This window comes from Drosophila innubila, chromosome X, assembly GCF_004354385.1.
Source record: "Drosophila innubila isolate TH190305 chromosome X, UK_Dinn_1.0, whole genome shotgun sequence".
Classification (NCBI taxonomy): domain Eukaryota; kingdom Metazoa; phylum Arthropoda; class Insecta; order Diptera; family Drosophilidae; genus Drosophila; species Drosophila innubila.
In genome coordinates this window covers 26,293,464-26,306,836 of record NC_047626.1, presented here as the reverse complement: position 1 = coordinate 26,306,836, position 13,373 = coordinate 26,293,464, and the positions used below count along the sequence as shown (strand labels likewise).

General features: G+C 39.2%; 3 protein-coding genes across 4 annotated transcripts in view; 1 reads left to right on the top strand and 2 right to left on the bottom strand.

Moving 5' to 3' along the window:
- The window catches only part of LOC117793437 (E3 ubiquitin-protein ligase highwire), a 61,022-nt gene extending 53,496 nt beyond the window's left edge, over nt 1–7,526 (bottom strand). The window contains exons 1-5 of the mRNA XM_034633752.1: nt 7,429–7,526; nt 5,712–6,840; nt 4,778–5,161; nt 2,912–4,016; nt 382–1,718 (exon numbers count right to left, since the gene is read on the bottom strand). Coding sequence (XP_034489643.1) covers nt 382–1,718; nt 2,912–4,016; nt 4,778–5,161; nt 5,712–6,840; nt 7,429–7,499 — 4,026 coding nt within the window. The 5' untranslated portion in view covers nt 7,500–7,526. The remainder of the gene's footprint in view (nt 1–381; nt 1,719–2,911; nt 4,017–4,777; nt 5,162–5,711; nt 6,841–7,428) is intronic.
- A 1,087-nt stretch (nt 7,527–8,613) lies between these two features.
- LOC117793578 (NADH dehydrogenase [ubiquinone] 1 beta subcomplex subunit 7) lies at nt 8,614–9,395 on the top strand. The gene is made up of 2 exons (XM_034633932.1): nt 8,614–8,749; nt 8,815–9,395. Exon 2 carries the CDS (start codon nt 8,818–8,820, stop codon nt 9,169–9,171), a length of 354 nt encoding a protein of 117 aa, XP_034489823.1. The 5' UTR covers nt 8,614–8,749; nt 8,815–8,817; the 3' UTR covers nt 9,172–9,395.
- An 871-nt stretch (nt 9,396–10,266) lies between these two features.
- LOC117782990 (transmembrane emp24 domain-containing protein 5) lies at nt 10,267–11,526 on the bottom strand. Of its 2 annotated transcripts, none has more exons than XM_034620124.1 (2): nt 11,405–11,526; nt 10,267–11,328 (listed from the first exon to the last, which is right to left on the bottom strand). In XM_034620124.1, exons 1-2 carry the CDS (start codon nt 11,405–11,407, stop codon nt 10,606–10,608), a joined length of 726 nt encoding a protein of 241 aa, XP_034476015.1. In that variant the 5' UTR covers nt 11,408–11,526; the 3' UTR covers nt 10,267–10,605. The 2 variants fall into 2 exon arrangements, with proteins under 2 accessions (XP_034476015.1, XP_034476006.1); XM_034620115.1 differs by having other exon boundaries at nt 10,267–11,345; nt 11,405–11,474.
- Between the last annotated feature and the right edge of the window lie 1,847 nt (nt 11,527–13,373).

Here is a 13,373-nt window from a genome sequence, read left to right as displayed (position 1 = left end):
CGGTCGACTATATCATATAGCTGTCATACGACCGATCAGTCAGAAATAGACTTTTAATATGAAAAAGTTTTGTGTTTTTTGAGATATTTTAACCAAGCTGTTAGAATATTAATTTAAGTTGGTCTTGTACATTCTGACCAAATTTGGTTTAATTCGGTTCCATATAGGTATCATATAGCTGCCATAGAAACAATTGGTCGAAAATCAACCTCAGTACAGAGTACCTGGGCACAGGGTATTTTACTGTCGAGTGTGCTCGACTGTAACCGTCCATTTGTTTTTTTTTTTACTATTCTTTCCTCAACTTAGTATTATTATTACATGCACTGCCACTAAGTTATAATAATTTTCACCCATTTGAATAGCGGGTATTTATCTTACCACATCGAATTCGGATATTTCACTGGCGACAACATTGTGGCAACGCAGCTTTCGCGTGGCGCCATCAAAAACCCAGAGGACATGGTAGCTGGGATCCATGGCGAAGGCGATCTGTGGCGTCTGCTGCTCCGGCGATGCTGGACCAGCGGAATCTTGACGTGGCCGCACGACTCCTCGCCGTTGTCTTGGCGTTGATGCTCCCGATGATGGCATTGCCGCCTCCAAATGTTGTTGCTCCTCAAAGATATGATTACGTGCCTCGTGCATGCTTCGGGACATCTGCTCATTGATCGGCACACCCGCTGAACTGCTGCTGACCATTGGCAGTTCGGCCAATGGTGTTCCCACATCCACATTGCGATTGATCTCCGGTTGGCCAAGTGGCTGCTGTGTTTGCAGCAATTGGGCGAAATTCGTTTGGCCACGATAATGTGGAGTGCAACTGCCGTCGCTGCGATTGATCGAGAGCGTTTGGAATGACAGTGGTATGCTGGGAATGAGTAGTATTGTCTTTTTGTTGGCCACCACATGCATCTTGGGCAGCATTTGAGCTGTGATCAGCGACTCGTCAATTTTGATAAAGGTCTGATCGCCATTGGCGCCAATCCAGGTGACCTTTTTGCCATAGCTGGGTCCCAATCCGAAGACGGCACCGGGAGCACAGTTCCACAGAAATTTTTGCCGCTGAGCGATAAGCGCCGCCGTGTTGGGAGGAATTAATATGGACTCCTTGGAGCCACCTGGTAAAATACAGGCCACATCCGAGTTGACTGTCTCATCCTCTTGTGAGGGTGGTGCTGGTGGCGGTGGTTGCGATTGTGGCGGCGGTGCAGCGCCAACGAGACCCGGTTTCTGGCCATAATCGCTGGGCAGGCGACCCAATTGACCCTTCTGATAGTTGCCAAACGTATAGACGACACCTTTGTGGGTCAACAGAACCGTATGATTGCTGCCGGCAGCCACCTGACTAATGGCACCCTGCACCTGGACACGAATGGGACCGCTAACCGGTTGCAGATCCCCCGAACCCAGTTGTCCATACTGATTGCTACCAAATGTGAAGACTTCACCGGAGAGCGTTAGGAGCACCGTGTGATGGAGGCCGCAGGCAACTTGTACAATAGGTGAGGCCGTCGGAAGCTGAAGCAATTGTGGCGCCAATGGTGCCACACGTGGTGGATCCTTTTCGAGATCGGTGGGTGTTCCACAACCGCCACCAGCGGCGCCCGTATCCAACTCCGAGGGTTTCTTCTCTTTCCGTCGCATAATTAGCGTCTTGGAGCGTTGCTGACGCTGTAACTCTCCGGGCAGCGGCTTCAGATCCACCTTGGCATCCGCTACAGAAATGGAAAGGAAAATTCATTAGTTAAATGAACTTTAATTGGTATTCTTAACAGTTAACAGTAGAATAGCATATTTAAATTATCACAAACCAACATAATAATTATAGCAACATAAATAATAACATATGTTAAAATACTAACACATTTTTCCTTAAAATAATGTTGAATTAATTAATTATATTTGATTTTACAAAGAGTTTTGAAAACTTAAAGATAATGACATTATTTTTTATAGTAATGTTGTTTTGACGTTAACATTAACTTAGCCTCAACTCTATTAATAGTTAGCTCGATTATAACCAGGGACCGTAATCATTATAAGTTATATTATAAAAATTACTTGGTAATGATTATATTTAAATTTTTTTTATCAAGAATAATCATTGCATTTGATAAAAAAAAAAAATAAAAATAAAAAATAATCATTATGTTTGATCAAAAAGAATAAAAATCAAAAATAACCATTATTATTGATCACAAAAAATAAAAATCAAAAATGATGATCAAAAATTATTTTTTTCGCTCAAAATAAAACTCAAAAATAGTTCTGGGGGTTAGCTTTATGATTCCTCTATAAGGATATGCAATAATATTGGTGAAAAGTCGAACACTGAATGCGTAAATTACTGTTGAGTTTTTTTTTAGCAAAAAAAAAAAATCATTTTTGATTTTTATTTTTTTTTCATCAATAATAATGATTATTTTTGATTTTTTTTTTTTTTAACACAAAAATTTTGACTCAATAAATTTGTGTTTCTCGATTAGTTTTCGACAGGTTTACAAGCTGGTTTAAAAAGTAATTGATGAAGACAGTTAAATTATATAAATTATTAAATGTTGCTAATATATATCGCAAGGAAAGATGCGGGAACGTTTGAAATTATGGAAAAAATTGGACAGTGATAAAAATTGATGCAGAATCAAATTGCAGGCCAAATAATGATAAAATTAATATTCCGCACGGAAATCGGCTAAGAGTTGTCAAAGTTATAAATCAAATTATAGTTGAGTTGTCATGAAAATCGATTTAATCAACTTAATTCATCGTCTACAAATTATTTAAGTTGTTCAATATTTGATTCCGCGAAAAACAAGTTTTCGATATTGCAATGAGTTTTTCAATCAATCGTTAACAGTATGTTATCCTAAACTCTTTTGTTAATTGAGATTAACCAATGGCTGCTTACCAAGCTCGCTTTCCTGGAGGCCAACGCAGGCGGAGCACAATCCACACTTGGCGCAACCCGCATCGCCGTGTCCACATGGACAAATGCTTCCGGCGAGTCGCTGCTCGAGCGGCACATTCAACGAGGAGACACAGCTGACATTGTAGCCGGTGCATTCGCGGCACATGACACAGACACGACACTGTCCCTGCACCATATTATGATCATCGTAGTCGCACAACGTGGAGAAGTCAATTTTATGACGAAACTTGTCCGCATGCTGTCCAAGCAAAGCATATGTGGTGGATGAACTCGGCACATCCTTGACAGGCATCATTTTGTTAAAGACACGTCCGCATTGGCCCTTATTATTAAGGCCGAAGGTAAACAGTTGCCCCTTGGCACTGAGTGCAACACAATGTGCCTTGCCCAGTGCCACTTTGGTCACATGTTGGTCCAACAGTTCACTGACAAATCCCATGGAATCACAGTGTGCCGTATCCTTGCCGTACATGATTAGTTTTCCGGTTTTTGTGACAAATGCTGAGGTGCCATTGTTGCAAGCAGCATGCACCACAACGTGTCCATCAATTTTGCTCATCTTCTTGGGTTTAACCGCCTTCGGTTGACGTCGATTCTTGGAGCTATCGCCATCCTCACCACGCCGTGCAGTGCCCGCAAAATAAACGGTTCCATCGTCATTAACGAGCAGCGCATGAATGCCATCATGTCCAACAGCCACATGAACAATGTGCGCCGCCTTTGAGACAATCAATTCAGTCAGCTTCAATGTGGGAGTTCTTCCCACACACTTTAGGCCCAATGCTGCGGATTTGCCATAATAATAGACACGGCCATTGCTGGCACGCACCAAACCGAACTCCTTGCCACATGCCATGCCCAGGACATCGGCATCTCGACACGGTGGCGGTAATTTCGGCTCAAAACTGTTGTGCGCCGATTGAATCCTTTGAATCTGATGTTGATTGAGCAGCTCATCCTCGAATGCCGCATATCCCAACGTGCGAAACTTTTTTCGTGCCAATTGCAACGGCAACTCAAATGGCGGTGGTTCGCTGCTGTAACTGTTGTGATATAGATTCAGCTTCTTTACCACCAGTGTGTCCTGCAAAGAGCAAACAAAATAAGTCACAATCTCAGCAGCTTAAAAAAAAAATGGAAAAACAACTTGGAAGTAGGAAAATCGGCAGTTAAATTATTGAAATGCTAATGTGAAATGTAATGTGACATTAACAGCGTCCTTTTGTTAACAGTTAACAGCGAACTAAAAGAATATGTTAGTGTAATAGAATGTCTGTAATTTCCTGTAAGTCTCTTGACAACTTGCTGACTTCAGTGAAACTTAAGAAAATTACATAAAACTTATAAAATTGTAGATAATATTAATATGTTATCGTTAACTTTGCTGTTAATAATAACAATTTTCAATTCATGAAGTTTACGTTACGTTAAAGGAAGGGAATACGTAAATATACTGTTAATCGTTTAAAGAATTATTACTTAATTGGTTAGGCTTATAAAGTGTCTATCATTTGCATTCTTTTGTTGACTTTCAAGAAGCTCAAGGAACTTGAAATAATGAATGTTAAATAATTTCAAAGTTATGTTAATAGAATGTCATACTTAAATATGCTGTTATTGTTAAAAATGTAGTCAACAGAATTTGTGAGAATTAAAGTAAGAAATATTTAGACAACTTTATACTTCCATAGCTATTTTTAAAAAGACTATCTTCATCTTTCATCTACGATTTGCCAACTTCTGCTTTCTTTAAGTATAACTTCATTTTAGAAAACTGGGAGCTCCTTTGAATTCCAAGTTGTTTAAACAAATAGATGCACTCAATATAGCCAAATTGTTACGTACATCTCGATTGCTGCAAATGGCATGCAATGAATCATCGTCCGTGAAGAGTACATAGTTGAGTCCTTCGCGCATGGAAAGCATATTGAGTGGATTCATTGACTTGACCGCCAATGTGTCCATGCCAACGAGTTGCAATTGATCGGCGCTACGCTTGCAATTACGCCGGAAATACAATTGTCCAGCACTGTAGCCCAACCAGGCGCTGCGTTCCCTGCTGAATTCATCGTTCTGTGCGTAAATGTGACCCTTGTAGGAGCCGCCAAAGCCGGTGCCAATCTTTAACAGGGCTCCGCCGTAAAGCAAATAAACAAAGACCCCATCGCAGGCCATGGCTGGTGCTGTGTGATGCAGTGGAGCCGTCAACATGGGTAGCTTCAAAGCGAACTGCAAAGCAATAGAATAATTTAATAGTTTCCAGCAGGTATGGTCATACAAATTCTTAAGTAGGCTCGACATAAGGTGACGTATTCCCAGAAACTGTTCTCAGGCTGATTTCATATTTTGACATAACAAAAGTGTATTTACATAAATTATTTAGATAAATACACCTTGTCATAGAGTTTTATATTAATTCAGCACCAAAAATTTTTTTTAATTCCCATGCAATACTTTTCTTTTGTGACGGATAAAAACTTAAAGCAACAGACGAAATCAAAAGTCAGCTAAAGGAAGAAAACACGATTACAATAGAGGAATTTGTGGAAAGCATTTAAAGGAGGTGGATTTTCCATAAGCATCTCAAAATTCATAAAAATACAGTCTTTGGACATTGAACAATCAGGGCAGTGAGAACAGATCTAAGAACTGAACTGAGAACAGATTTATGAAACTCACTAAATCGGAATACGTCACCTTGGTCTCGACGGTTAAGAAGGCGACATTGTGATACAATTTAGTCAGGAATTCTGGAATTCTTGAATTCTCCGCTACTCACCTCATCAATCAGTGAGTTGTGTGGAACGCCGTGACTATAAAAATCTGGACGAGTTGGTTTATTCAGTGCCGCACTGACCACGGTGTGTTGCAGTGCCGCCAACACCGCCGGCAGTTGTACAATCTGGGCCGAGAGTTGTCGGGGTGACATTAACATGGCTGCAATGGCCTTTAGCATTTTGCCGGTGTCGCCGCGTGCAATGCAGAGTCCGAGGAGTGCGGCACAGGCCATGGCTGACCAGTTGGCCTCGGCGCCGGTGCTGGAAGTGATGGCAGCCGGCATTGTGGCCAGATCAAGCAATAGATCGTACAGTGGATTGATAAGATCTTCCGGTTCTAGTTTAAACGATTCCGGCTGTTGTCCCTGTATAACATCGAGCAGTGCCTTCAATGCTTTCGTGCAGAGCAGCGGCTGAATGTGACGGGCGTCGGCAATCAGCTCAAAGAGACTGCGCAGACCGGCGCCAACAATGAGTGGCACTGTGGCATACACGGGTTCACGCTCCTCGGGCTCATCCGTATCGGAATCGGCATCGCTATTGGCGCTATTTGTTGCACGTTTATCAGCAGCTGCTGCAGCGCCGGCAGCAGCTCCACCAGCAGCACCACCACCAGCAGCAACACCACCAGCGGCACCAGCTGCTCCAGCAGCACCACCGCCGACACCACCACCACCACCACCGGCAGCGCCGACAACAGCAAGTGGTGCGTGACAGGAGCAATCAACCAGATTGCTGACCATGCAGCTGCCAGCACAGACCAGGCAACAGGATGAGCCCATATTCCCACTCCATTTCTTAAGCGCCGACGCAGCCAATGCGCCATGTCCGTTGCCCTCGTGGAACAGGGCAAAGCGTGTCTCCGCCTCCAGCACTGTGGAGCGTATGGCCGAGAATACCGCAAATTTGGATGCATTCGGATCAAGTTCAATGTGCGCCACCGGAAATGCGGGCATAAACAGCAATTGATCCTTGACCAGCGGCGGATCCATGGGATTTACAATGCCACCCGCTGCACCGCCAGCATTCCCCTCCAGCACTGCGACCGCTGCGGCGGCTGCCATCGCTGCTGCCGATTTCTCCTTGCGGCTCTTGCGTTTCGTGAGCGCCTTACGCTCATTTTGCAACTTTCTGTTCAGAGAGAGAGAAAGAGGATGAATAAGTTACAATTATCGATTAAACGCGCCATGTAAATGCTATTTCAATTTTTTTATGCACTTACAGTTGGTCAAGTAAATGTTGTGTCAACAAAAACAAATGGAAAACAACTATACTTAATTTTATATTTTCACAATTATAAATTATAAAATTATAAAAGAGTTAATTACAAAAAACCAAGTTTAGGAAATTGATTTATATTGATCAACTGTATTAAATACGCATAATATTCAAATATCGATTTAACAACAAACAAATTAATGCAGGTCGCGGCGGCAGTCCGATTGGCAGCGCTCTCTCTCTCTCTCTCTCTATTGCTATCTCTCTGTGTCAGTTGTTAGACAGCTGTTATCGATCAGCTGTTGTCAGGGTGCTGCCCACTTGTCGTGCGAAATGCGAGCGCCAATTTCAACCCCGGCCGCAAACAGCAAACAACGGCAACGAGGGGTTGAAGACCTACATACATTTTAACGACAATCGATCGATTTTTCAACCCCAATGCGTTGTCGCTGATGCCGCTGTCGGCGCCGCTGCCACCGCCACCGTGCTTATTTACATTACCTGCGTGTATTGCTCGTGTACAATTCATAAAAATGATCGCCATATTTCATTGGATTCAATAATCCAACCATAGCTTTTCCAAATGCCTTGGCTTTGCCTCCAAATCGATTTTTTATTGTATGCGCTTACATATACATATAGCTTTCTCTATATGTATATATATATATAGATATATCCTATATATATGTAAAAAATGCGGGGGCCGTTGTAGTGATACCGTTAGTATCGACGACAGACACTTTTTCTTTTGCTTTGTCGTTGGCGCGCGCGTGCGACAGAGCAATTATCAATTAATAACTTAATGCTTGCCAGTTTTCGTTTTGACTAATGTTTATTGCACAAAAATTTACAAAATAACTAAGAATTAACTATTCTACTGGCGAACTTAATGCATATTTCTTGTTGTATGATTGCACCACTGTCTTTGCGAGCCATAAACTTATCGATGAACTGCAACAGGACCTGCCGTTCATTTCGATAGCATTGCATGCAGTAATCGATGATATCGATAGTATAATCCACATTGCCGACATCGAAAGGGCTGCAAAAACAATGACAGTATTATCATCGATGAATTCGTAATGAACTTTATTTGGCTTAAAGCATCCAATTTGAAAATTATAAAAATAAATATATAATGGAAATCGAAAAATTTTTATTACTTTTAATTTTCTACTTATAACAAAAAATCAAATAAAATTCTTCGTCCTCTCTTCACGGCACCGAAATTTTTATATGGAGTTTAGACCTACCAGAACGTATCAGTATATACCGGTATAACAAATACATTTAAAAAAAAATTGTTAAATGGTAAAGTGTTGTTTTATACTAATTATGATATTAAAAGTTGATGAAAAGTAAGAACTTGAGATTTAAAATTTAGTCACCAAACCCTTATCGATTGTCGTAGAATCGATATATCACACATGGTTAAAGCATCGATATTCATGCAGCCCTGCAATATACTTTAAATAGTTATAGGCCCTGTAATATTGGTTCGTTTTTTCAATGTATCCTTACATATAATCAAAGATGTGTTTTCAAATTTTACATTAATTTATATATACTTTACGTAAAAATCTGATTTTGAAAAAACCGGCCTAAAGTTGCGTTATTTGTTTTTGATTACAACGGCTTAAATGCTTCAATAATTGTGGCACCGAATTAGTGAAATCGAACACAGAATTTCAAATAAGTGTAATCGATATTAATTTCTGTTACTGCAGCCCTGCCCTGGAGCAGCTGTCAAGGCAGCCTACAACAACAACAGCTGAACTGACAGCAGCGGCGCAGCAGCAACAACCAACGAAAAACATTTTACGTAATTTACATTTGTTATTTTGATTGCTTTAAATGGGTATTTAATAAATATATTACCACACGCAGAGAATGGGTAACGCTCTGACACATTATATGAAGCCAGATGTAATGCCAGGGCCGGACGTAGTGCCCAGCTTTGATCCCATGCTGGGCTTTGAGACGCGCAAGGAACGCGTCATGATTGCCACCCTGGAGGAGATGGAATCGGCCAAGCTGCCACTCGAGGATCGCGACTACTGCGCCCACAAGCTCCTCGCCTATCACTCCTGCCGCTCCGACAAGTTCCCGTTTGTCTATCAGTGTGCGCACCAGAAGCACGAATATCTCACCTGCGAATATGAGGATTACGTGCTGCGCATGAAGGAATTCGAACGTGAGCGTCGTCTTCTAGAGCGTCAGAAGCGTCTAAACCAGGCTGCCTAAGCCTAAGCTCGGTTCGGTTCAGTTTAAGACGTAGACGAGGTGGCGGGAAGTGGCAACAACAACAACAACAACAACTACGTGTGGAGCAGTCAACAACATCTCCACAAAACAATAATAAATAACTGCCCCTCATCGGAAGCGGGAATTTCAATAAATACCATGCCTAGTAATAATATGCATCTGTTTTTTTTTTTAGTAAATTAAATGAAAGAAAACTCCTCAAATGGAAATGTGTAATTTGATGTGCCCATCAGTGAATAATTTATGAAATTTAAAGAACAGCAACACCAAAATATTCTGTGAATCAGTAAGGAGGCCCAACTGCAGGAAGAAGTAATCATGTCACCGACTTCAAAGTACCCGTTACTCAATTTCAATATACCAGCTATCGCATAAAAGAGATCAGTTTAAATCAATTGAATTCGAAAACCATTATTTGAAGGATGGCAAAAATCTGAAATATACTATTTTTAGATGGAGTATCCAGGAAACAGGATACATTTTTATTTTCAATTTATATCAAAAAATTAATTTCAACTTTTATGCTTCAATCTTAGCATAAAGTTATAAAATGCCTATTAAATTTCAACTTTCATGTTAATAATTTTTAAGATATGGGTATATGTGGCCTATAAGGACATGTGATGTATGGTCTATATTTATAGATTTTGGAAATACACCACTTGGCTCAAAAGATATTAGCATTCAATTTTTATTTTTTTTTTTTATTAAATTTGTATTTTATTTTCAATTTTGATAATATAAATTAACATTACAAAAATTGAAAATAAAAGTTATTCCGTGACATTTAAAAAAAAATTGCAGATACAAATTATGCCATAATTTGTTTATTTAAATCGAAAAATAGTAATAAAATTAGGGGCAAAAAACAAGTTATTTTTACTTTATTTGCAAAATGAAATATGCGAATAATTGCAAGGAATACGAATATACCCTTGTACGCTGGGAAATAATGGGTATGAAAATTGAATCTTATTACCACAATTTTCTTTAAAAAGTGCTGCAAAAGTGAAAACCAATTCCAATTGGAGTTCAATTAATTGCTGAAAATAAGTAAATTAATAATAGTAGCAATATTACTTTAAATCAACACTTTATTTGATAAATATCATTGGAGCAACCTGAATATAATGCTTAAATTACAATTGCTTTTATTTCATTTTTGTATAATACATAAATGCAGACACACATACAGACACACACACACACACAGACGGGGGGAGGAGTTGGGTGAGAACATACACGCAACTAATTAGAGCTAGTAACTATATTGTTGACACTGATAAGGAGCTTGTGACAATATTTAACAATTTGCAGTCGAATGAGAATGCAAACAACATCTTTGGTAAATGCTACAATGACAATGATAATGACAATGATGATGATGATGATGATGAATCGATCAATGCCTCATCAAATGCCCAATTTGCTCCAAAAGTGATGCATGCGTCCGCGAGTTTCGAAGATGCTGCGCAGCATAAAGACTTGGATGAGGCCAACTCCGATCATGGCACTGACTTGAAGCATTGACCAATTGTTGACCTTCTGGAAGTTGGCCTCGGCCAGATTGCGATCCCTTGCCTCATGGGAACGCAACAGATCCTGCAGCTGTCTGACCTTGGTCAATTGCATTCGTATGCGCCCAATAAAGTCCATAATATCCTGCACCTTCATATCGTAAAATTCCTCGGGAGTTAGGCCCGTCAACTCATCGACCTCCTTCCACTGCTGATCACCATGATTGGGATCCCCCTCACGCTCCACAATCAGCTCAAAGAAGACCGTCTTGCGATTAAACATGCTGAAGCTATTGTCAAAGCAGAAACGATAATCGCCCTCCTTTAACACCTCATGCTGGTGCATATTCTCCGGTTTCTTGTAGTCGCTAACAATGATCAGACCAATGGGATCCAGCAGCGAGAAACTAATGTCCAGATCACCGTGTCCGCCATCGATCACCTGATACTCAAAGTCTATTATCTCTCCAACCTTGACATTGTGATATAGACACTCCTTCTTGCCGGCATCCACATAAACCGTCATCTCTTTGTCATAGCCGTTGACAGGCGGAATTGTTGGCCCAAGAATTAACAGAGCCGATATGCCCAGCAATTGCAGCAAATTCATCGATTTCAGCTGTAGCATAACGAATTCTTCATGAACACAGCGTACATAATAACTTGCAGCATTTTGTTTCATCACATTTGCTTACCATTTCGATTTCATTCAATTAATATAAATCAAAAATGCGAATCTCTCTCTTCGGCGTGCCTTAAAATGGCGATATACTTACTGTGATTGTTGATACTATTTTTAAAAATATCGCTCATCGATACAGAAAATATGACGCATCGAATTTATCGATAAGCATTTTAGGGCTAAAGAAATCACAGAAAAAAACCGTCAGTCATAACGTTTATTAATTTTATCACATATTAATATTGTAAATATACAAATATGTGCTACATATACAAAATATCGCAAGCTATCGATATAATGTGATTATATTTCAGTGAGTATTTTGGATTAATCAAGATACAACAGTAATCAAACTATCGTGGTCTCAGTAGTGCCAACTTTTTAGCTGAAAAATTTTGCTGTTTCTGGCTGGAAGAATACTAATAACAAAACGCATCTGAATATATATTGAAAATGGCCATATTTTAATATTCGAAATTTTTATATTGTTCTATTAATCGAGCCCTGAAAATAGCCAGAGCTAGCCATAAAATAGCTAAGTTGGCAACAGTGCGTGGTGTTTATACAGTATATCGATATATGCAGCTATTTTTATTTGCGATGAATGCAACATTCGTTCAAGCTTCGTTAAGTTTATGCAAATCCGCTAGATGGCGCCAGCAGTCGCTTCTTAGTAGCATATTTAAAGTAACGGAAATTTAATTTAAATGTAATGTAATGAAATATAATATCCGCTCTTAGTTCGTTTTTTTAAATAATGATTAACTGTCTTTTTTACAGATGTATAAAGAAAATCGAAAAAAATACGAAATGCAAGTGTGTGTGTGTGTGTGTGTGTGTGTGGGTATGTGTGTCTGTGTCCGTGAACTGTAGTATCTTTAGCCTTGTACTTGTTTATTTGCATTTCGCTTTAGCTTCTTCCACACATATGTATAAATACATGCATACGTGCGTATGTAGTATTGGTTTTGACATTAATTTGAAATAATGTAAACGATATTAATGCCAATTAGGTAAGTAATTAAATGTGTATATGTACATATAGTATAAAATACGCCTCGATCGGAACTTAATAGGTCACATGCAATGCAGACATCAAATTTCAAATTTCAGGGCTAAGCTCGCCCAAAATACCCGCGAAATCATTTGACCTGGTATCATCACAAGCCCCACAAATCGTGCCTTATCAATATTATTATTTTTATCAGCTTATTATTAATTTTGTTTTTATTGGTTTCATTTCCCTTTTTTTTTACCGAGCAAGGGGCTTTACTGCTATAAGTCTCTTGTGATTACGCAACTGTAAAATGAAATCTTATCAAACCCGGCATATGATTAGATGTCCAATGCCAATAATGACCGGACCCCACAATACCTGGAACAGTCGTAAAAACTATGCGACTGTATCAAGGGCAACCTAACGCCCATTGTAATGCCCATTGTACTTTGTTTCTTTTTATTGCTCTACTTAATTAATATACATGTTTATACCTTTAAAGAAATTTTGTTTCTTAAATTAAAATTTATATTTTTTTTGTCTAGAGTCACAGTTTCATAAATATAATTTAAAAATTATAAAGCTTTTACATTTTTATTGCAATTTTTTTTAAATATGAAAATATGTGTTAATGATAGGAAATGTGACAGAACTTTAGCGATCTGTAAAGATCCAAGATTTTTGGCCTTGACTGTATATATGAATATATCCAAGCTTGTTTGCTTCCAGGCGTTATCTATGTTTTTTTCTTTTGTATCTTAACGCTAGAGAATAAAACGAAACTATTCCAAGCACATTTTTTATTATAAATTCCAAACTTTTTGGTGTTTTTCAGTGTTTTTTTTTTACGCAAAACTTGAGAATTAAATATTTTATGATCTCATGCGTCAATTTTATGTATCCAAACTCAGTTATTTGATGGTAAATTGAATTATGTTCTTAGATAAAATGTCATATACCCAAAACAATTCTAATAACTTATTTC